A 26,144-nucleotide genomic window follows, 5' to 3' on the forward strand; every position below is an offset into this window, starting at 1 on the left:
TTATGTATAGTGTCTTACAATAAACAGATACTGTTATATCTTCCTACAGTGTTTTATCATGTAATATACTGTTCTTTATAGTGTTATAAAAGTTGTTGTGAAGGAAATCGAAGAATTTATTTCAGTACGAGAAATTCGCTGATTTTTTAGGAGATTGATGGGGGTTTTGAAACAGTTACCATAAATTCGTTGATTTATAGGAGATTGATGGGGGTTTTGAAACGGTTACCATATTTGAAACGTTGGAAAAGTCACTATTGCCCTTTAATTTTACATAAGGTCCTTCTAATTAAAACACAATTTACATTTTATACCCTATTGATCTCAACCATTAGATCAAATATCCAATGGTTTAAAACACTTCTTACCCTTCTCACATTTTAGACACTTTTTACCATATCCCTACCCTATATATATATATATATATATATACATATCCAAAGGACTTCTTAAAGTTATTAAAATTTCCTTAATGTGACAACTCGAGTTTCTGACTTTCACTTTCGCATTAAATGCGCGTTGACTTTGACTGTTTAGTTGTTTGGATTGTGAACTTGTAATTGTACACGTTGTGTTTTAATGAAGCGTACTGTCATTTTGCGTATATGTGATTACTTGCTGAAATGGAAAATAATATTATAACTATTATGAAGAACACTTAGTCTAGATCACTCGAAAATGGCACACAGTTCGAAAGACTCGAAGGACCACGAAAGATGACTTTCAATCCGAAGGATCAACCTTCGAATTAAAGGTTCCCGAAACATATCATTCGGCCAAAGACTTCATCCTTCGAACACGAAACATATCTTTCGACATGTTTCGGCCCAGCCATTCTGATGGGCTTGGCCCATTCCTGTAATATGTTTATATACGTGAATGCATGTAAACAGACGGTTATTTTCTGAAAAACCCTAGTTCCCTTGCGTGTGTGTGTGACGGCATAGCAAACCTATCCTCTGTTCGAAGGATTTCCATTCCGTAATCCAGATTTCCGGTTAGTATGCGATGATTATTATGCTAATAGATGATGCTTCGAGTATGCATAACTTCATGATTTATCGATTGTTTTGCAATATGTTGTTTGTATATTAACCGAATACGTATGCTAATTGAATAGGTATGTTGATCAGATTTAGTTGATAATCGGATGCGTATGTTAACCGGATTGTTTGTATGATGTTAACCTGTTTAATCGATTACGTATGTGATGCATCCGAACGGTTCTGCTAGTATGATTGGTTGTCTATACTTGAGGCTTTGATGTTGTTTTAATAGAATCGCATGATAATGATTTAGGGCCGGTTCGGTGGTGATATTATTGTTCATGTGGTTAAGTTAGGGTTCATGAGACTTAATATGAAACTCCCCGTTTGATTTGATTCTGAGGTAATTGAATACTGAAATTGTGTTGATTGATAATGGTTATGTTTGGAAACAATGTAACAAATTCAGAAAATTTAGGAAACACGTAACTGATTGTAACCGAAAGATATCTGCTGCTCGAACCATAGCTGTGACCGAAGGATGCTTGTCCTTCGAATCATGGCTGTTGACCGAAGGATGACTTTACCGAACCATAGTAGTGTATGCCGAAAGATAATAGTTAGTCGAAACATAGTTGTAACCGAAAGATAGGTTGGTCGAAAGATGACATATGGTTCGAAACATAGCAATTGATCCGAAAGACAACTGTGATAACTTATATACCGAAAGATATGTGGTTATAAGCATACTTTGAATGATTTAATGTGAAGTAATACGTGTTGTTCGGATATGCAAACTGACTGTTATGTGAACATTAAATTGCATGCGAATCATTGTGAACATGAACTGATTTGTTATACATGCATACAATAGGACGTGATTAAATTCTTGTGAGTGCATAACCTAGCATACCGAGCAAACCAAGGTGAGTTCACACAGCCAAGGCATGGGTTCCCAGGGTGGGAATGGGTTGGATGATTACTTGTGCATACTTTGATACTGTAACGAACGACTAAACTGTTGATGCTTACGAACTACTCAACTGCCTTCGCACACACCCTGGTCGGTAAGGACTATGGTCGCGAACGAACTGATAAATTGCCTTCGCACACACCCTGGTCGGTAAAGACTACGGTCGCGAACTAACGAACCTAATCTTCGCACACATGCCTGTGAGGCCGCGATGGAACTGATACGATATGATACTTTATTGAACAAACGCACTATTACCCAAACTAAACTATTAACTGTGAACTCGCTCAACTAGTTTGTTGATTATCTGCTGCATGCCTTGCAGGACCTTAGGTACATATTGGAGCTTGCACACGGAGGAGCTGGTCGTTGTGGGGCTTGGATCTTGATCATCTTATTGAACACTTTTGATATTTGATACTTAATTGCTATGGGTTTTACAATAATACGCTTCCGCTAAACAATGACAACTTACTTATGTTTTGGAAACACCTTTCATATGGAAATGGGTTGGACTATATTGCATTTACTTTTATTTTATACAATGTTCTGTATGATTGGTGGCTTGATCCTGGTCAGTCACGCTCCCAAGCGGTGATACTCCGCAGGTGGATTTTGGGGGTGTGACAGATTGGTATCAGAGCCATTGGTTATAGAGAACTTGGTTTTAATATGGGAAAACGTTTTATTAAAACCAGACTATAACCAGAACAGTGCTCTCAACGATCCACAACGACGCTTCGCTCCACGTGCAAGACTCAACTTCCTAGGTAATAAGGTTTATGTTTATTGCCTACATGCTAGAATTTGCATAGAACTTTGCTCGTAGTATGCTTACATTACCTTGCTCACACCTTGTCATTGCATGAGAATACTTATGTGCTTACACTCTTCTGTCATCGCACTATTTGCGAACCTTTCTCACTATTGTTGCCTTTGATGTGAAGATCAATGGCCGCACGAATTACCATGACTCAAGCCCAGCTAGAGGCTCTCGTTGCTGCGGCAGTTGCAGCCGCCCAAGCAGGTAGTGTACCCTGCAGTATAAACACTAGGATCTTTAGATCCTACATTAATTCTCGTACTTAACTTTGCCCTATTCGTACACAATAGGTCAACCCGCTCAGCAACAACCTGCGTGTACCTTCAAGACTTTCATGGACTGTCGTCCTAGCTCGTTCAGTGGCACGGAGGGGGCAGTCGGACTCCTCCACTGGTTTGAAAAGATCGAGTCGGTTTTCGAAATGTGTGAATGCCCTGAGGCTCGCAGGGTGAAGTTCGCCACTGGCACACTTGAAGGGATTGCGCTCACTTGGTGGAACGCACAAGTGCAGATCTTAGGGTTGGCAGCTGCTAACGCCACACCCTGGAATGAATTCAAAGAACTGATCAAGAGAGAATACTGCACTAGAGAAGACATTCACAAGTTGGAGGATGAGTTGTACAACTTGAAGATGGTGGGTTCAGAGATTGAAGCTTACACCAAGAGGTCGAACGAGTTGGCTGTGCTATGTCCAACCATGGTAGACCCACCATACAAGCGCATTGAGTTGTATCTCAAGGGGCTTGTACCAGAGATTCAGAGCCACGTTACCTCGGCTAACCTCAACAACATTCAGGAGATCCAGCGTCTCGCTCATCGCATCACTGATCAGGCAGTGGATCAGAATAAACTGCCAAAGCGTGTCGGCGCTACTGCTACAGCTGTTACTTCAGTCACTCCAACAGCTGCTACTTCTGCCACACCCAGCGAGAATAAAAGAAAGTGGGACGGGGATTCCAGCAGGGGATCAGCGTCTGTTCAATCCCAAACTCAGCAACGTCGCACCAACGATTACCAGAGTCCGAGTCAGCAGTCATCGGGCAGTCAGGGACATAGTGGTTATAAGGGAAATCACCCGTGGTGTAACAGGTGCAACAAACACCACAGTGGAAGATGTCGCAGGAGTCAATGTCAAAGATGCCACAAGATGGGCCATGAGGCCAAAGATTGTAGAAGCGCGCGACCAGTGAATCAGAACCAGCAACTTCCACCGCCAGCTCCACAGAATCAGCAGCAGCAGCCACAGCGTGGAAACCGGGGGTGTTTCCAGTGTGGGGCTGAAGGTCACTACAAACGCGATTGTCCTCAGTTGAACCAGAATCGCAACAACAACAACCAGGGCAACGGGAATAACAACAATAATCAGAACAACGGGGGAAACAACAACAACAACGGCAATGAAGCTCGTGGTCGTGCTTTTGTGTTGGGTCGAGGAGATGCAGTGAATGATCCCAATGTGGTTATGGGTAAGTTTCTTCTCGACGATATTTATGTTACTGTCTTATTTGATTCGGGTGCTGATACAAGTTATATGTCATTGAAAATGAGTAAATTATTAAAACGTACACCAACACCCCTAGACACCAAACACGTCGTAGAACTAGCCAATGGTAAAAGTGTAGAAGCCACACAGGTAGTCAAGGGTTGTAGTATTGTTCTAGCGGGTCAGACTTTCTCGATTGATCTCATACCCATAGTTTTGGGTAGCTTCGACGTCGTCATCGGCATGGATTGGTTATCTCAACATCACGCAGAGATCTTATGCAAGGAAAAAGTTATTCGTATTCCTCGCTCCAGTCAAGAACCTCTCGAAGTACAGGGCGACAAGAGTGGTGCTGTGGTTGGCATCATCTCTTACTTGAAGGCGCAGAAATGTTTACGAAAGGGGCATACTGCCATTCTGGCACTTGTCACTGACGCATCAGCAAAGGAAAAGAAGCTGGAGGATATACCAGTTGTGCGTGATTTTCCTCAAGTGTTTCCTGAAGATTTACCTGGTTTACCTCCTCATCGTCAAGTCGAGTTTCAGATTGAGTTAGCTCCTGGAGCAGCACCAATAGCCCGCGCACCGTATCGTTTAGCTCCAACCGAACTGGAAGAACTGTCGAAGCAGCTGCAAGAGCTCTTGGAAAAGGGCTTTATTCGTCCAAGCTCTTCGCCTTGGGGAGCTCCAGTGTTATTTGTGAAGAAGAAAGACGGTACGTTCAGAATGTGTATAGACTACCGTGAACTCAACAAGGTGACGGTGAAGAACCGTTATCCTCTTCCGCGCATAGATGACCTATTCGACCAGTTGCAAGGGTCGTGTTACTATTCCAAGATCGATTTGAGGTCAGGGTATCATCAGCTGAGAGTCCGGGATGAGGACGTCTCCAAAACTGCTTTCAGAACTCGTTATGGTCACTACGAGTTTCTTGTCATGCCATTCGGGCTTACGAACGCGCCAGCAGTCTTCATGGATCTTATGAACAGGGTGTGCAAACCCTATCTCGACAAGTTTGTTATCGTCTTCATCGACGACATTTTGATCTACTCCAAGAGTCAGGAGGAGCACGAGCAGCACTTACGCCTTATCTTGGAACTTCTTCGAAAGGAGCAACTGTATGCAAAGTTTTCAAAATGCGACTTCTGGCTTCGTGAAGTCCACTTCTTAGGCCATGTGGTGAACAAGGATGGGATTCATGTTGATCCATCCAAGGTTGATTCGATCAGAAACTGGTCAGCACCACGTACACCGACAGAAATACGCCAATTCTTGGGTTTGGCAGGTTACTACAGGCGATTTATTAAAGACTTCTCCAAGATCGCACAACCACTCACTATGCTTACACAGAAAGGTGTCGTTTACAGATGGGGTAATACACAGGAGACCGCTTTTCAGTACTTAAAGGATAGGCTTTGCAGCGCGCCTATTCTCTCACTGCCTGAGGGCACGGATGACTTCGTGGTTTATTGTGACGCATCGATACAAGGGCTTGGTTGTGTATTGATGCAAAGGGATAAAGTTATCGCATACGCCTCTCGGCAACTCAAGGTTCATGAACGGAACTACACGACGCACGATTTAGAGCTGGGAGCTGTTGTTTTCGCGCTTAAGATATGGCGACACTATCTGTACGGTACCAGGTGCACGATTTACACCGATCACAGGAGTCTCGAGCATATCCTTAAGCAAAAGGACTTGAATATGCGTCAACGAAGATGGGTTGAACTTCTGAACGACTACGAATGCGCCATCAAGTATCATCCAGGCAAGGCCAATGTTGTGGCTGATGCCCTCAGTCGGAAAGACACTCTACCTAAGCGCGTGCGAGCGCTACAGCTTACCATTCTGTCCAGTCTTCCTGCACAGATACGAGCTGCTCAGATAGAAGCACTAAAACCCGAAAACGTCAAGGCTGAAGCCTTGCGCGGTTCAAGGCAACAAATGGAACAAAAGGAAGACGGCGCCTACTATGTGACGGGGCGTATTTGGGTCCCGCTTTATGGCGGTTTACGCGAACTTGTGATGGATGAAGCGCACAAGTCTCGCTACTCGGTACATCCAGGGTCGGATAAGATGTACCACGATATCAGAACAACTTACTGGTGGCCAAACATGAAAGCTCTTATCGCAACTTACGTCGGCAAGTGTTTAACTTGTGCAAGGGTTAAAATCGAGTACCAGAAACCATCAGGCCTACTTCAGCAACCAGAAATACCACAATGGAAATGGGAGCAAATTTCCATGGATTTTGTTACTGGCCTACCTAGATCCCAGCGTGGGAATGACACTATCTGGGTGGTCGTTGATCGGCTCACAAAGTCTGCTCACTTCTTGGCTATCAAAGAAAAGGATAAGTTTTCTACCCTAGCAGACATCTACATGAAAGAAGTTGTTTCGAGGCACGGAGTGCCCATCTCTATTATTTCAGATCGCGATGCACGATTCACGTCAGAACTTTGGCAAGCGATGCACAAATCTTTTGGCTCACGATTAGACATGAGCACAGCATATCATCCTCAGACGGATGGGCAGTCTGAGCGAACTATCCAAACTCTAGAAGACATGCTTCGAGCGTGTGTCATAGACTTCGGCAACGGCTGGGAAAAACACCTCCCTTTGGTGGAGTTCTCGTACAATAACAGTTACCATACCAGCATTCAAGCCGCTCCATTTGAGGCATTGTACGGACGTAAATGCCGGTCACCTCTCTGTTGGGCAGAGGTGGGGGATAGTCAAATTACGGGTCCAGATATTGTTGTGGACGCCACAGAAAAGATAGCACAGATACGACAACGCATGGCGGCAGCACGCGACCGTCAGAAAGCCTACGCGGACAAGCGTAGAAAGCCATTGGAATTTGCGGTCGGGGACCGGGTTTTATTGAAAGTTTCACCCTGGAAGGGTGTGGTACGTTTTGGCAAACGGGGCAAACTGAATCCGCGGTACGTCGGACCATTCGAAATTTCAGAAAAGATTGGCAAGGTAGCCTACAAGTTGAACCTACCAGCTGAACTCGGTGCAGTTCACAATGTATTCCACGTGTCGAATCTGAAGAAATGCCTATCAGATGAAAACCTCATCATTCCTTTTAAGGAACTCACTATCGACGAGCGGTTGCAGTTCGTCGAGGAACCAGTTGAAATCACGGACCGGGATGTTAAGGTCCTCAAACACAAGAGAATCCCTCTTGTTCGAGTTCGTTGGAACTCCCAGCGTGGTCCAGAGTATACCTGGGAACGCGAAGATCAGATGAAAGAAAAGTACCCCCAGCTATTCGAAACCAATGCATCCACTTCTGAGGCTGAAGCTACTACTACTGAATTTCGGGACGAAATTCCAAATCAACGGGGGGATGATGTGACACCCCAGGAAAACCAGTGAACGATGTAACTTACCTAGCTTCCTCAGTGAGTGCGTACCAAATTTCGGGACGAAATTTCTTTTAAGTTGGGGATAATGTGACAACTCGAGTTTCTGACTTTCACTTTCGCATTAAATGCGCGTTGACTTTGACTGTTTAGTTGTTTGGATTGTGAACTTGTAATTGTACACGTTGTGTTTTAATGAAGCGTACTGTCATTTTGCGTATATGTGATTACTTGCTGAAATGGAAAATAATATTATAACTATTATGAAGAACACTTAGTCTAGATCACTCGAAAATGGCACACAGTTCGAAAGACTCGAAGGACCACGAAAGATGACTTTCAATCCGAAGGATCAACCTTCGAATTAAAGGTTCCCGAAACATATCATTCGGCCAAAGACTTCATCCTTCGAACACGAAACATATCTTTCGACATGTTTCGGCCCAGCCATTCTGATGGGCTTGGCCCATTCCTGTAATATGTTTATATACGTGAATGCATGTAAACAGACGGTTATTTTCTGAAAAACCCTAGTTCCCTTGCGTGTGTGTGTGACGGCATAGCAAACCTATCCTCTGTTCGAAGGATTTCCATTCCGTAATCCAGATTTCCGGTTAGTATGCGATGATTATTATGCTAATAGATGATGCTTCGAGTATGCATAACTTCATGATTTATCGATTGTTTTGCAATATGTTGTTTGTATATTAACCGAATACGTATGCTAATTGAATAGGTATGTTGATCAGATTTAGTTGATAATCGGATGCGTATGTTAACCGGATTGTTTGTATGATGTTAACCTGTTTAATCGATTACGTATGTGATGCATCCGAACGGTTCTGCTAGTATGATTGGTTGTCTATACTTGAGGCTTTGATGTTGTTTTAATAGAATCGCATGATAATGATTTAGGGCCGGTTCGGTGGTGATATTATTGTTCATGTGGTTAAGTTAGGGTTCATGAGACTTAATATGAAACTCCCCGTTTGATTTGATTCTGAGGTAATTGAATACTGAAATTGTGTTGATTGATAATGGTTATGTTTGGAAACAATGTAACAAATTCAGAAAATTTAGGAAACACGTAACTGATTGTAACCGAAAGATATCTGCTGCTCGAACCATAGCTGTGACCGAAGGATGCTTGTCCTTCGAATCATGGCTGTTGACCGAAGGATGACTTTACCGAACCATAGTAGTGTATGCCGAAAGATAATAGTTAGTCGAAACATAGTTGTAACCGAAAGATAGGTTGGTCGAAAGATGACATATGGTTCGAAACATAGCAATTGATCCGAAAGACAACTGTGATAACTTATATACCGAAAGATATGTGGTTATAAGCATACTTTGAATGATTTAATGTGAAGTAATACGTGTTGTTCGGATATGCAAACTGACTGTTATGTGAACATTAAATTGCATGCGAATCATTGTGAACATGAACTGATTTGTTATACATGCATACAATAGGACGTGATTAAATTCTTGTGAGTGCATAACCTAGCATACCGAGCAAACCAAGGTGAGTTCACACAGCCAAGGCATGGGTTCCCAGGGTGGGAATGGGTTGGATGATTACTTGTGCATACTTTGATACTGTAACGAACGACTAAACTGTTGATGCTTACGAACTACTCAACTGCCTTCGCACACACCCTGGTCGGTAAGGACTATGGTCGCGAACGAACTGATAAATTGCCTTCGCACACACCCTGGTCGGTAAAGACTACGGTCGCGAACTAACGAACCTAATCTTCGCACACATGCCTGTGAGGCCGCGATGGAACTGATACGATATGATACTTTATTGAACAAACGCACTATTACCCAAACTAAACTATTAACTGTGAACTCGCTCAACTAGTTTGTTGATTATCTGCTGCATGCCTTGCAGGACCTTAGGTACATATTGGAGCTTGCACACGGAGGAGCTGGTCGTTGTGGGGCTTGGATCTTGATCATCTTATTGAACACTTTTGATATTTGATACTTAATTGCTATGGGTTTTACAATAATACGCTTCCGCTAAACAATGACAACTTACTTATGTTTTGGAAACACCTTTCATATGGAAATGGGTTGGACTATATTGCATTTACTTTTATTTTATACAATGTTCTGTATGATTGGTGGCTTGATCCTGGTCAGTCACGCTCCCAAGCGGTGATACTCCGCAGGTGGATTTTGGGGGTGTGACAAAAACACCCTTAAAGCATGATGTACAAGTCTTTTAAGCACTAGAAAATATCACTTTCCATTTGTACCCTTCTACTAGAAAAAAGACAGATATAATAGGTTTCATATTCATTTCAAAACATTTCAAAATCGCCCGCCTCCTCTCTCTCTCTCCCCCTCTGGCGATTCCAGATCTGGATCTAGGGTTCTTCTACATCGTAGGTTTCATTTGATTTTCGTAGTGAATATTGTTATCATGCTCATTTCATTTGAAGGACTTTCGATCTGATCTTTGTTACGTACAATCGAATGGACAGGAGGCGGAGAGGCGTCAATTTTCTCATAATCAAGAGAACGATGAAGGGCAGCGATGAGCTTGATTCCGATAGGAGTCAAGGGTAAGTTTTTGAGTTTTCTTTTGCTAATCGTTCGAATGAAGCCCTAATTCGCGGCTGGTGTCGGCATTGGTACCCTAATTCTCTTCTTTGATTTGTACATCAATGGACTGACTCTAAAAGTTTCTTTTCATTTGGATTGAAAATGTTGTTACTGATTATTTACGTTTGGTTAGTGTACAGGTTGGTGGAAGTAATTCAATAGGTCAGAGTGGTGGTCTTTGCGTGGGGTGGGGGCTGTATCTTGGGTTTGGGACTGGTTGTGTCTTAGTGTGGGTGTGTTTTGGTGTCTAGCTGGTTCACCGCTTGGTGAGGTTCCGATCAAATTCCGGTGAGTCCTATTTCTTATACGTATCTCATTACTTTTGACGTGGGTGTTGTTTCGAAGCAATTTGTTGTCATCGTTTGAAACACAGGGGATATTGCTAAAGAGGACCAACAATTAGAAGTAGATTGTGACATGGTGAAGATATGATGGTCGTTTGCTCCATGTCTACCAACTGTTTGTGGAAAGTCATCAGAGAAACTCTGCTTATACACATCAAACTTTTAAAGGGGTTCAAGATTTTTGTTGGTTTTTGTGAAGGTATGGTTAGATATGTCTCTAAATTTATACACAATTTTATGGTTTATTATTGTAGATCAAAATGTCATTTAAGAAATTTGATTATGCAGGTGGGATGGAAGTGAACCATACAATAGAAGTAGAGTTGGGGGTTTACGTTTCGGTAGTAACAGAAGGCATTGGGAGAAACAGGGATCGTTTGACAACAGAGGGCGTTGAAGCGAGCGTAGGTATGACTGCAACTTTTTTACAGTGTTTCGTGTTTCGGGGTAGATGTTCTTTTTCAGGTTGTCTAGGTTGTTTTCTGTTTTGTCTATGAAAGTTGTAACACATGTGCACAACAGGTGTATGGGGTAGAAACTTTTGCAAGCCTTTTCAAGTGCTTATGATATGATTAACATAGTATCGATTGTACTTATTTTGTAATGGTTAACCTGAATCTTCTTGCAAATAGCAGTGGTTTTTGATATAGTTAAGGGTTAATAAACTCCGCTAATGGCTGATTTAATTGTAGTTAATTGACCATTGTATTTCTAGGGCTCAATCATCAAGACAATGAAGATGAACAAGAAGTGACTGATAATGGCTAGCTGCGTTTGACGGCATCAAAAATGGTGGTAGTTGAGTAGGAGGATGAGCTTGGTTAGACGACGACGCTGGTGGTGTGTTGAGAACCTAACTGCCGCCTTCGACGATGGCGGGTAGGGTTTCATCACAAATCCGACGTTTCATTCCAGGTGAGGTTTGGTTTTGTTTGTTTAATTTATGGCGATTGGAGTTATCTGTGGGGTTCACTTGTCACACCATCGGGCTCTCAAACTCTAAAGATGCATGTCAGACTTGCCATGAGTTCGCTCCTAGGCATAGCGAACTATCTATAGATATACGAGTTGCAAAAAGCGCCTAGAAGTATTAGCCTTTTTCCTAAACAATCCATTGCCAAAAATTTCATCTTCCATTACCAGCATATAATGTTTCCTTTTTTCAAGATCCGATGTATATTTATGTGTTTCCTGTTTGGGTTTGCAGTTTGATATGAATGGTGAAGCGAAGTATAGAGGGAACACTTTTTTCTCTGAAGATGACTATGTGTATTAAGGCTGTTCTGCGGATCATATAACTTGTCGCACAACAGGCGATGTATGGTCAGATCTATGGTTTCGGTCAGTTAACAAGCATAAACCTTTTTTTCTATAAATTTTAAGCGTATAAAAATAAAGAAAATTTGTAATATGGTTATATACTCGAAATATGTTTTAATAAAGCTGTGGTTACCTTATTTGAGTTGGCCAAATGGTTGAATACAGATATGGTTCAACTTATAGTCAACTGGCTACCAAAAGTTCTTGCTTATGCTCTTTATCAAGCAGATGGGCACAAATTAGACTGCGCTTTGCAGTTTTATCATGATCAGACTGGCTCTGATAAGAAAGAAATATTTGGAGCTGCTTTACCTGCGCTTTTGGATGAACTCATCAGTTTTATTGTGTACAAAAAGCCAGTTTGTATGTTATTCTCATAGCATACAATGATATAACTTTAGAAGTAGCTTCAGATGATGTGTAAGTTAGCGTTTCTAAACAAAAGTAAAAATAAATCGTATAATCCATCGTATATCAGTGACTCTCTAATCAGTCTACGGTTGGTGAAAACAGTCATATCTACCGTCAGACACGCCTGTGGGGCTGAAGGCATTAAGGGAGAAAGATCTCGAGTCTCTTCGAGGCAATGGTGAAGGGGAGCGCAAGCCTTTCGAAAGAATTTATGATTATGATGTGTATAATGACATTGGCGATCCTGAATCAAGCTCAAATTTGGCTAGGCCCGTGCTCGGTGGGAAGACATCCTTAGCCTAGGCGTTGCCGAACTGGTCGTGAAATGACCTCCACAGGTACATAATACTATAGTTTGGATTTCTATTTGAGTTAGGCAGCTAGCTAAGTCTATATGCAATGAATTTTGTTATGTGAAATTAATTTCAGAACCTTGGTCGGAGTCGAGGACATTACTCTCATTGTACGTGCCTAGAGATGAAGATTTTTCGGAGATAAAAGCAGTAACATTTGGGGCAACAACATCGTATTTAGTATTACATGGAGTTATACCAACGTTAGAGTCGAATTTGATGGACCCTAACAAGAGTAGAATGAAGGTTTTTATCTCAAGATGTAAGCATATTAGCATAGGTTAAAATGGGTTCAAGCAAACATTAGTTCAGCTCAAAATGGGGTGTTTTTAAAAAAGTATTTGTTTGGTTCTGGTTAAAATGAGTTAGGAATAAAAAGGTATCAAACTGTGTTCATATGTTGTACTTGCTTTTATGCATATTAATTCAAATTCTACAATGAAATCATGATGTAGAGTACAAACAGGTAGAATTGGGGATAGAGGTTCACCCTGAATGTAAATTAGAGTCACAGTGAATGACTGAATCTGATTCAATCGTAATAACGAGAAGTGTTCAAAAGCAAAGGTGCTCTCATTAGTTTCATTGAAGGAAACAATGCTGGTAATGCAGCAGCTGCTCTCATGGCTAGACTGGCTCCAAAAGCAAAGGTAATATACGTTCATATCATTTATTTATTTTGTTCATTATTTATTCATTCTGACAAAAGATTTTAAGAGATGGGAAATGGAATGAAGAAGATGCTTCCATGTTAGTCCCCGGAGATATGATTAGTATAAAGTTAGGTGATATTATTCCAGCCGGTGCTCGTTTGCTCGATGGTGATCCGTTAAAGATTGACCAGGTGAGTTGTCAAAGTTGTATAATTGTTTCTTGATCATGTTTTAGTAATTTTGTACGCACCCGTGAACCGGTGAACCCATATTTTGTTGTCGGCTCTAACCGGTGAGTCTCTCCCGGTCACAAAAGGTCCTGGTGACGGTGTCTATTCCGGTTCAACTTGCAAACAGGGTGAAATCGAGGCGGTTGTGTTAGCTACCGGGTCCACACGTTCTTCGGGAAAGCTGCTCATCTTAATGATAGCATAAACCAAGTTGGTCATTTTCAAAAAGTAAGTACGAAAAGGTGATCGAGAATATCTATATTTGTTCTATCGTTGTTGGAGCCGAGGGTCTCTCTGGAAGCACCCTCTCTATCCCTAGGGATAGAGGCAAGGTCTGTCTACATCCCACCCTCCCCAGACCCTATAAGTAGCTTTGCTATTTGTGGGATTTACTGGGTATGGTTGTTGTTGTTGTTCTATCGTTGTTGGAATGGTGATCGAGATAAGATAATCGTAATGTGTTCTTCTGGGTCTGACATGGCAGCCACATCAGCAAGTGCGTTCTCAATCGGATCAACCATATCCCATGGCTCGAAAGCTAGCCCGCTTTCACAGTTGAAGACGTGGCATGAATATCAGTTTCAACTCTCAAAACAATATCAAGAGTTTCACAGTCCTTAAGTCATCCTTCTTAGCCAAGGAAAGCACTGCAGCTCCTCGATGACATATCTATCCATTAATCTCTCTCTTATCTTTTTTGTTGTTTTTATGACATATTTATCCATTTTGGTGCTAAATGGGTCAACACAACTCGGGTTTGACTTGTTATTTGTTCCGAGTTTGGTTTATTTACTTGAGCTTTGGAAAAGTACAACGAAGTCGGGTCTAAACTATAGGCACATCAATCTGTCTGGTTGGTTTGGCTTAGTGTGGTAAGAGTCGGATTAGATTAGCTGGTTGATAAGATGAATTGAAACACGGTATATTTTTCCAGCAAGTCATATGGGTCGGCGGGTTATAAGTAAGTTATAAACAGGCTGAATGAGATGGCATGTGGTAATAAGTAGGCTAAACATGTCGTAAACAGATTGATCTTATAAAAATAATTCGTTATTTTGTTTTTAAATAAATTAAAAGATCAATCCTTTTAATTAAAGCCCAACAGGTTAAAATTAAGTTATAAACAGACTAAATGAGATGGATGGCATGTTGTAATAAGTTGGCCAAATAACGGATTGATCTTTTAGAATAACTCTGTTATTGTGTTTTTAAACAAATTAAAATGTCAAATCTTTATTAGGCTATAATCATAGTTTGGATATCATTAAACTATAATTTGCCTATAAATCAGCCAGGTAACTCAATTTCCAGGCTCACTAAACCATGAAACATAATCCAAAATTCAAAATCAAGGCAAACTACATGTCAGTGCATTTTCTTGCCAATAGTCTTCCATCAGTTTCTTGGTTTGCCCCCTCTACCGCGTCCATGCCGCCATGGGTACGGCGGTTTCTTGGGATGAACGGTTGGAGCTTTGTTAAAAACTCCTACAAGTAAAAAGCACTAATTAGGCATACGGCGTACCTGTTGAATTGTTGTTGCCTTGCTAATTTCTTGATGTGCACATTAACTATAGATATTACGATGATGTGGCTTGTGTTGAGAAAGTTGTTTCTAGACGGCGTACCTGTTGAATTGTGCACATTAACTATAGCACTAATTAGGCATACGGCGTACCTGTTGAATTGTGGTTCCCGCCGCATCGCGCGGGTAAACGACTGGTATATATATACATATATATATATATATATATATATATATATATATATATATATATATATATATATATATATATATATATATATATATATATATATATATATATTATGGACGTGACAAAAGGGCAGGTTGGAAACAATTAACTTTTGGCATGGGTCAAGTAAAAAACTTTGAATCGAAATTTTACTTCCATATTTTCGGATATTCGGATATCTAAAAAATAATAGAATTTAAATTTTTTGATACCTGAATTTTTGGATATACAATTTCGGATATACGAAATTTCGGATATACGAATTTTTGGATATTTCTCTCCTCATTGTCACAGCACCGGTTACACCTTCTGCATCAATGGTAGATTACCACCGCCACACATGCACCCTCATTTTAACCATAACACTCATCTACACCTTTCTGATTTCAATCATTTTCAGCACAGCAGATCCCAACGTATTAAACAAGTTACGAAAAGGGTTGGATTTGAGCAACAATAATTTTTCCCCTCCTCAGCCTAAGTACAATCCCTCCATGAAACTTGTTTTAAGTGGGAACCCACTGTTTCAATCAAATTCATCGAAAATTCTTCCAAAACCAAGTTCACCCTCGGGTTCCCAGCCCGACAGCAACCAACTTTCACCTGGGATTACTCCTAGTACTGGTGATTCGGGCATTAGTGGTGTTCCTGCTATACAGCTAAAGAAGAAACCAAATGTAGTTACGTCCCTCACTCCTATTGCGGCTTTTGCTGGTTTAGCGCTTTTAACCGTCCCTTTAGGTCTCTACTCAAGTGAACCACCGAGCTCACTTGTTATTCACACCCTGGACCTGTTTAACTCGGATAACCCAGTCAGGATTTCAATTGCCAAGGACACACATATGCTTGCTAGTGTTGGAAGTGGTTCGAGTGAGTCCCCTGTAATCAAGTCTGGAAACATGATCATTTCAGTTCAAGTTTTAAAAAATGTGACTAAAACTTCGCAAAAGAAAGCGAGCTCGGGTATGGCGGGTTCAGGGTCGTTAAATAGAAGTCAAAAGAATGGAATCTGGTGTGATTTGCAGCAAAGCATTAGATGAATTTGAAACAGAAATTTCAGTTTTAACAAAGGTTAGACACAGACATTTGGTGTTACTTTTAGAGTATTCAACTCAAGGGCTCAAAAGAATTCTTGTTTATGAATATATGCCTCAAGGTGAATTAAGTAGGCATCTATTTCATTGGAAAACTTCAAATTGGAACCACTTTCTTGGAAAAGGAAGTTAAGTATTGCATTGGATGTGGCTAGAGGTATGGAATATCTTCACTCTTTGGCTCATCAGAGCTTTATACAACGGGATCTTAAATCGTCCAATATTTTACTTAGCGATGATTTTCGGGCCAAAGTTTCGGACTTTGGACCGGTGAAACTCGTCCCGAATGGTGGGAAGTCAATAATGACTCAGGTAGGTAGCTGGGACGTTTGGATACGTTGCCCCTAAATATGCTAGTAACTATCTTTTTTCTTTATATATATATATATATATATGTATGTATGTATATATATATATATATATGTATATATATTTTGGACGTGACAAAAGGGCAGGTTGGAAACGATTAACTTTTGGCATGGGTCAAGTAAAAAACTTTGAATCGAGATTTTATTTCCATATTTTCGGATATTCAGATATCCAAAAAATAATAAAATTTAAATTTTTGGATACCTGAATTTTTGGATATCCAAATTTCAGATATACGAAATTCAGATATCCGAATTTTTGGATTTTTCGGATTCGGATATTGTATATTTTGGATCGGATTTTCGGATATGGATAGTTTTTAACACCTCTAACTTTCATACCACTTCTCTCCTCATTGCCGCAGCACCGGTTACACCTTCTGCATCAATGGTAGATTACCACCGCCACACATGCACCCTCTTTTTAACCATAACACTCATCTACACCTTCCTAATTTCAATCATTTTCAGCACAACAGATCCCAACGTATTAAAGTAGTTACGAAAAGAGTTGGATTTGAGCAACAATAGTTTTTCCCCTCCTCAGCCTAAGTACAATCCCTCCATGAAACTTGTTTTAAGTGGGAACCCACTGTTTCAATCAAATTCATCGAAAATTCCTCCTAAACCCAGTTCACCCTCGGTTCCCAGCCCGACAGCAGTAGCCAACTTTCATCTGGGATTATTCCTAGTACTGGTGATTCGGGCATTGGTGGTGTTCCCGCTATACAGCTAAAGAAGAAACCAAATGTAGTTCCGTCCCTCAGTCCTGTTGCGGCTTTTGCTGGTTTAGCAATTTTAACCGTCCCTTTAGGTCTCTACTTATGCAAATTGAAGAAAGCTAACTCAAGTGAACCACCGAGCTCACTTGTTATTCACCCACTGGACCTGTTTAACTCGGATAACACAGTCAGGATTTCAATTGCCAAGGACACACAGATGCTTGCTAGTGTTGGAAGTGGTTCGTGTGAGTCCCCTGTAATCAAGTCTGGAAACATGATCATTTAAGTTCAAGTTTTAAAAAATGTGACCAAAACTTCACAAAAGAAAGCGAGTCCGGGCATGGCGGGTTTGGGGTAGTTTACAAGGGCCAGTTAGACGATGGAACAAAAATAGCAGTCAAAAGAATGGAATCTGGTGTGATTTGCAACAAAGCATTAGATGAATTTGAATCAGAAATTTCAGTTTTAACAAAGGTTAGACACAGACATTTGGTGTTACTTTTAGGGTATTCAACTCAAGGGCTCAAAAGAATTCTTGTTTATGAATATATGCCTCAAGGTGAATTAAGTAGGCATCTATTTCATTGGAAAAACTTCATATTGGAACCACTTTCTTGGAAAAGGAGGTTATGTATTGCATTGGATGTGGCTAGAGGTATGGGATATCTTCACTCTTTGGCTCCTCAGAGCTTTATACACCGGGATCTTAAATTGTCCAATATTTTACTTAGCGATGATTTTCGAGACAAAGTTTCGGACTTTGGACCGGTGAAACTTGTCCCGGATGGTGGGAAGTCAATAATGACTCAGGTAGCGGGGACGTTTGGATACGTTGCCCCTAAATATGCTAGTAACTATCTTTTTTCTTTATATATATATATATATATATATATATATATATATATATATATATATATATATATATATATACATAGAAACGGGTTTAGGAGAAAACGCTCAAAAGTGTGAGAATGGTGAGAACGCATCCTGACCGAATACGTGGCGTGGGGCATGATCAGGGTCCGAGGGGTTTTTTTGTCTTTTAAGTATTCTTCTCCTTTCACGATTTTCGCGTTTGACATGCTTCTTTATTTTCTGCGTGCAAGATAATTTTGGCATTTTGTAGATTTATTAATATTTTGGCGTTTTACTTTTTTTCTCAGATTTCTTCTCTTTTCGTTGAATTAATTTTTTTTTGTGTCACATAGTTAATTTTTGGTGTTATGGCTTTTTCCATGTCATTTCTGGCGTTTTGTATCTTTTTGTTAATAATTCATTTCCATAGATTAATATTTTATAAAACTATAATAAAACAAAAATCAAAATAAACTAATAGTCTTCCGTAGGTGGGATCACATCAGAGATGTACCCATCGCTTTAGTCGTCACTTTCTTCAGATTCTTCATTATCAAATTTCATTTTTGCGTAAAACGCCATTAGCTCGTCTCTTCTTTGCAGCAGCCTATTCTTGAATATCTAAGCATTCTTGGATTTTGGATCGTTTGAAGGTGTTAAATCACAGAGTTATTCAATGATAGATAGCAACCCTGTCTTCAACATTTTTTCCATTGGCCTTGAATATTGCACCCCGTTTTTATAAGCCACTTCAAGTGTCCCTTCTTGCTCATGCAATACCCAAGAGCTAATTTTTGGTATATGGGTATCTTCAATATCATCATCATCTTCATCATCTTCTGCTGGAAACGTTCTCTCCAGCCTTTTTATTACAGTTCTCGTTCTTTCACAATCATTGTCTCTTGGAACACCAAGGGCCAGGATATCCTTCTGAACATTTTCAGTCATTCCCATCATGGCTTTTATTGTTCTTACCTTTACCCTTCTCCTGTCAGAGAACTTTATGATGAATTGTTTCTCTTTCCTTTCAAACCTCCATGCAATAACCTTAGCCATTTTTTAATTTTTTTGGCGTTTTGGAGAATATTTGGCGTTTTAGTCTTTTTGGCGTGTTTGAGCTTGGGTTCTCATGGTCTTCTTTTATATTGACTTTTTTTCCCCGCGTATGTGAGGTAATTATGGCGTTTTGAAAAAGATAAATAAATTTAATATAATAAATCTTAGTAATTATGTTTTCCGTCGTTTCATTTTACTGTTTTTTTGCAGTTTACCGTGTTTTGTTTTCAGACTCAACTGTTTTAATGGTGTAACACGTCAAATCTTTTGACGGCTGTAATTATGGCGTTTTGTTTTCCAATGGCGGTTAGATAACTATTGGAATTCTTTTGTTTTATATTCTTTGCACATTGTTTCACGCTTTTTTTTATAATATTAGCTGTTCAAATTAATTTTATTATATATTTTGGTAGTTTTTTGGGGGCGTTTTTACGGCATTATGGCGTTTTTCACGTATTTGCTAATTTTGGCGTTTTATTATATTTTTCATTATAGCATTAATATTATTTTGTTGTTTATTAACTGACATTACAAAACTAACAATAGATAAAGAAAATTAAAAAAAAAAAACAAAAAACAAAGTAGAAGCAATTTATGATTTTAAATCTTCAGTGTCATTAGTCTCTTTTTTCTTTTGAAACTACAAGAAATGTGACAAATAAATGGCGTTTTGGGGTTGGCGTTGTTGATTTTCTTTGTTCATGTGTTGTAGTGTCTTTGTGGATGTTGGAGACATAGAGTGACCCCCTTTGGGTGCATGCTATCTGCCTGTGGTCTTCATTATATTCATTGAGGCAAAATTAGCATTTATACTGGTATAGGTCTCTTGTATTTTTTGGCGTTTTACATTACTGAGGATCAAAGAAAAGATTCGTTGTATTTTTTGGCGTTTTACATTGAGTTGTAAATTTTTTAACAACCATTGTTTGTTTTTTGTGTTTTTTTGGTGTGATAAACGGAAGATAGTGAGGCGTTTCTATTCATAGAATTTTTTTGGCTCGTAATTTAGGCGGGAATTTATTTTTGTAACAAAAAATGTAATTAACATTTATCCGGATGAAAACTTTGGTGTTATATATAATGGCGTTTCATATTTTATGGCGTTTTTGTAGCCAGAGAGGTTAAATAAAAACGCAGAAAAAAGTACGCGGTGATAAAATTGGCGTTATGTATTTATTTGGCATTTTATTTTTCAATGGCGTTTTATGTGAGGAATGGTTTTTTACTTTTTTACCCGTTAACGACGCGCGTCCACGTAATAAAATTGGTGTTATTTACTAAAATGCCACCGCGCCAATCTAGTCCATAGATTCTTTTGATCGGACGATCAATAAGCATTTTCACCGTTCTCACACTTTCTACCATTTTCTCTAAATCCCGACCCTATATATATATATATATATATATATATATATATATATATATATGTACGTATATATATATATGTAAATATATTATGGACGTGACAAAAGGGCAGGTTGGAAACGATTAACTTTTGGCAAGGGTCAAGTAAAAAACTTTGAATCGAGATTTTATTTCCATATTTTCGGATATCCAAAAAATAATAAAATTTAAATTTTTGGATACCCGAATTTTTGGATATCCAAATTTCGGATATATGAAATTTCGGATATCCGAATTTTTGGATATTTCGGATTCGGATATTGGATATTTTGGATCGGATTTTCTGATACGGATAGTTTTGAACACCTCTAACTTTCATACCACTTCTCTCCTCATTGCTGCAGCACCGGTTACACCTTCTACATCAATGGTAGATTACCGCCGCCACACATGCACCCTCATTTTAACCATAACACACATCTACACCTTCCTAATTTCAATCATTTTCAGCACAACAGATCCCAACGTATTAAACCAGTTATGAAAAGGGTTGGATTTGAGCAACAATAATATTTCCCCTCCTCAGCCTAAGTACAATCCCTCCATGAAACTTATTTTAAGTGGGAACCCACTATTTCAATCAAATTCATGGAAAATTCCTCCTAAACCCAGTTCACCCTCGGGTTCCCAGCCCGACAGCAGCAGTCAACTTTCACCTGGGATAACACCTAGTACTGGTGATTCGGGCATTGGTGGTGTTCCCGCTATACAGCTAAAGAAGAAACCAAATGTAGTACCGTCCCCCACTCCTGTTGCGGCTTTTGCTGGTTTAGCGCTTTTAACCATCCCTTTAGGTCTCTACTTATGCAAATTGAAGAAAGCTAACTCAAGTGAACCACTGCGCTCACTTGTTATTCACCCCTGGACCTGTTTAACTCGGATAACACAATCAAGATTTCAATCGCCAAGGTCACACAGATGCTTGCTAGTGTTGGAAGTAGTTCGAGTGAGTCCCATGTAATCAAGTCTGGAAACATGATCATTTCAGTTCAAGTTTTAAAAAATTTGACCAAAACTTCGCAAAAGAAAGCGAGCTCAATGGCAGGTTCGGGGTCGTTTACAAGGGCCAGTTAGACGATGGCACAAAAATAGCGGTCAAAAGAATGGAATCTGGTGTGATTTGCAACAAAGCATTAGATGAATTTGAATCAGAAATTTCAGTTTTAACAAAGGTTAAACACAGACATTTGGTGTTACTTTTAGGGTATTCAACTCAAGGGCTCAAAAGAATTCTTGTTTATGAATATATGCCTCAAGGTGAATTAAGTAGGCATCTATTTCATTGGAAAAACTTCAAATTGGAACCACTTTCTTGGAAAAGGAGGTTAAGTATTGCATCGGATGTGGCTAGAGGTATGGAATATCTTCACTCTTTGGCTCATCAGAGCTTTATACACCGGGATCTTAAACTGTCCAATATTTTACTTAGCGATGATTTTCGAGCCAAAGTTTCGGACTTTGGACCGGTGAAACTCGTCCCGGATGGTGGGAAGTCAATAATGACTCAGGTAGCTAGCTGGGACGTTTGGATACGTTGCCCCTAAATATGCTAGTAACTATCTTTTTTCTTTATATATATATATATATATATATATATATATATGTCTGTGTATATATATATATATATGTATTTATATTATGGACGTGACAAAAGGGCAGGTTGGAAACGATTAACTTTTGGCATGGATCAAGTAAAAAACTTTGAATCGAGATTTTATTTCCATATTTTCGGATATTCGATATCCAAAAAATAATAAAATTTAAATTTTTGGATACCCGAATTTTCAGATATCCAAGTTTCGGATATACGAAATTTCGGATATCCGAATTTTTGGATATTTCGGATTCGGATATTGGATATTTCGGATCAGATTTCGGATATGGATAGTTTTGAACACCTCTAACTTTCATACCACTTCTCTCCTCATTGCCACATCACTGGTTACACCTTCTGCATCAATGATAGATTATCACCGCCACACATGCACCCTCATTTTAACCATAACACGCATCTACACCTTCCTAATTTAAATCATTTTCAACACAACAGATCCCAACGTATTAAACCAGTTACGAAAAGGGTTGGATTTGAGCAACAATAATTTTTCCCCTCCTCAGCCTAAGTACAATCCCTCCATGAAACTTGTTTTAAGTGGGAACCCACTGTTTCAAACAAATTCATCGAAAATTCCTCCTAAACCCAGTTCACCCTCGGGTTCCCAACCCGACAACAGCAGCCAACTTTCACCTGCGATTACTCCAAGTACTGGTGATTCGGGCATTGGTGGTGTTCCCGCTATACAACTAAAGAAGAAACCAAATGTAGTTCCGTCCCTCACTCCTATTGCGGCTTTTGCTGGTTTAGCGCTTTTAACCGTCCCTTTAGGTCTCTACTCATGCAAATTGAAGAAAGCTAACTCAAGCGAACCACCGAGCTCACTAGTTATTCACCCCCTGGACCTGTTTAACTCGGATAATAAAGTCAGGATTTCAATCGCCAAGGACACAGAGATGCTTGCTAGTGTTGGAAGTAGTTCGAGTGAGTCCCATGTAATCACGTCTGGAAAAATGATCATTTCAATTCATGTTTTAAAGAATTTGACCAAAACTTCGCAAAAGAAAGTGAGCTCGGGCATGGTGGGTTCGGGGTCGATTACAAGGGCCAGTTAGACCATGGCACAAAAATAGCAGTCAAAAGAACAAAATCGGGTGTGATTTGCAACAAAGCAGTACATGAATTTGAATCAGAAATTTCAGTTTTAACAAAGGTTAGACACAGACATTTGGTGTTACTTATAGGGTATTCAACTCAAGGGCTCAAAAGAATTCTTGTTTATGAATATCTGCCTCAAGGTGATTTAAGTAGGCATCTATTTCATTGGAAAAACTTCAAATTGGAACCACTTTCTTGGAAAAGGAGGTTAAGTATTGCATTGGATGTGGCTAGGGGTACGAAATATCTTCACTCTTTGGCTCATCAGAGCTTTATACACCGGGATCTTAAATCGTCCAATATTTTACTTAGCGATGATTTTCGACCCAAAGTTTAGGACTTTGGACCGGTGAAACTCGTCCCGAATGGTGGGAAGTCAATAATGACTCGGGTAGCTGGGACGTTTGGATACGTTGCCCCTAAATATGCTAGTAACTATCTTTTTTCTCTCTCTCTATATCTATCTATCTATATATATATATATATATGTATGTATGTATGTATGTATGTATGTATGTATGTATGTATGTATGTATGTATGTATGTATGTATGTATGTATGTATGTATGTATGTATGTATGTATGTATGTATGTATGTATGTATGTATGTATATATATATATATTATGGACGTGACAAAAGGGCAGGTTGGAAACGATTAACTTTTGGCATGGGTCAAGTAAAAAACTTTGAATCGAGATTTTATTTCCATATTTTCAGATATTCGATTATCCAAAAAATAATAAAATTTAAATTTTTGGATACCCGAATTTTTGGATATTTCGGATTCTGATATTGGATATTTCAGATCGGATTTTCGGATATGGATAGTTTTGAACACCTCTAACTTTCATACCACTTCTGTCCTCAATGCCGCAGCACCGATTACACCTTCTTCATCAATGGTAGATTACCACCGCCACACATGCACCCTTATTTTAACCATAACACTCATCTACACCTTCCTAATTTCAATCATTTTCAGCACAACCGATCCCAACTTATTAAACTAGTTACGAAAAGGGTTGGATTTGAGCAACAATAATTTTTCCCCTCCTCAGCCTAAGTACAATCCCTCTATGAAACTTGTTTTAAGTGGGAACCCACTGTTTCAATCAAATTCATCGAAAATTCCTCCTAAACCCGGTTCACCCTCGGGTTCCCAGCCCGACAGCAGCAGCCAACTTTCACCTGGGATTACTCCTAGTACTGGTGATTCGGGCATTGGTGGTGTTCCCGCTATACAGCTAAAGAAGAAACCAAATGTAGTTAAGTCCCTCAGTCCTGTTGCGGCTTTTGTTGGTTTAACGCTTTTAACCGTCCCTTTAGGTCTCTACTTATGCAAATTGAAGAAAGCTAACTTAAATGAACCACCGAGCTCACTTATTATTCACCCCTGGACCTGTTTAACTCGGATAACACACTCAGGATCTCATTAGCCAAGGACACACAGATGCTTGCTAGTGTTGGAAGTGGTTCGAGTGAGTCCCCTGTAATCAATTCTGGAAACATGATCATTTAAGTTCAAGTTTTAAAAAATGTGACCAAAACTTCGCAAAAGAAAGCGAGCTCTGGCATGGCGGGTTCAGGGTTGTTTACAAGGGCCAGTTAGACGATGGCACAAAAATAGTAGTCAAAAGAATGGAAGCTAGTGTGATTAGTAACAAAGCATTAGAGGAATTTGAATTAGAAATTTCAGTTTTAACAAAGGTTAGACACAGAAATTTGGTGTTACTTTTAGGGTATTCAACTCAAGGGCTCAAAAGAATTCTTGTTTATGAATATATGCCTCAAGGTGAATTAAGTAGGAATCTATTTCATTGGAAAAACTTCAAATTGGAACTACTTTCTTGGAAAAGGAGGTTAAGTATTGCATTGGATGTGGCTAGAGGTATGGAATAACTTCACTCTTTGGCTCATCAGAGCTTTATACACCGGGATCTTAAATCGTCCAATATTTCACTTAGCCATGATTTTCGAGCGAAGGTCTCAGACTTTGGACCGGTGAAACTCGTCCCGGATGGTGGGAAGTCAATAATGAGTTAGGTAGCTCGGACGTTTGGATACGTTGCGCCTAAATATGCTAGTAACTATCTTTTTTCTTTATATATATATATACACATATATATATATATACGTATATATATGTATATAGATAATGGACGTGACAAAATGACAGGTTGGAAACGATTAACTTTTGGCATGGGTCAAGTAAAAAACTTTGAATCGAGATTTTATTTCCATATTCTCGGATATTCGGATTTTTAGATATCCAAATTTCGGATATCCAAATTTCGGATATCCGAAATTTCGGATATACGAAATTTCGGATATCCGGATTTTTGGATATTTCGGATTCGGATATTGGATATTTCGGATCGGATTTTCGGATACGGATAGTTTTGAACACCTCTAACTTTCATACCACTTCTCTCCTCATTGCCGCAACACCAGTTACACCTTCTTCATCAATGGTAGATTGCCACCGCCATACATGCACCCTCATTTTAACCATAACACTCATCTACACCTTCCTAATTTAAATCATTTTCAGCACAACAGCTCCCAACGTATTAAACAAGTTATGAAAAGGGTTGGATTTGAGCAACAATAA

At 39.5% G+C, this 26,144-nt stretch overlaps 1 protein-coding gene and 2 pseudogenes across 1 annotated transcript; all 3 read left to right on the forward strand.

Annotated features, from left to right (window-relative positions):
* The window catches only part of LOC118486487, a 29,634-nt pseudogene extending 19,225 nt beyond the window's left edge, over positions 1–10,409 (forward strand).
* Positions 10,410–21,362: 10,953 nt separating this feature from the next.
* LOC118479358 (receptor-like kinase TMK3) lies at positions 21,363–22,722 on the forward strand. Its single transcript, XM_035982970.1, is given in 4 exon segments — positions 21,363–21,648; positions 21,845–22,326; positions 22,328–22,370; positions 22,607–22,722. Coding segments are annotated over 4 exon segments (927 nt in total).
* A 232-nt stretch (positions 22,723–22,954) lies between these two features.
* On the forward strand, positions 22,955–24,361 carry LOC110906757 (annotated as a pseudogene).
* The last annotated feature ends 1,783 nt before the right edge of the window (positions 24,362–26,144 follow it).

This window comes from Helianthus annuus, chromosome 14 (genome assembly GCF_002127325.2).
Source record: "Helianthus annuus cultivar XRQ/B chromosome 14, HanXRQr2.0-SUNRISE, whole genome shotgun sequence".
NCBI lineage: Eukaryota > Viridiplantae > Streptophyta > Magnoliopsida > Asterales > Asteraceae > Helianthus > Helianthus annuus.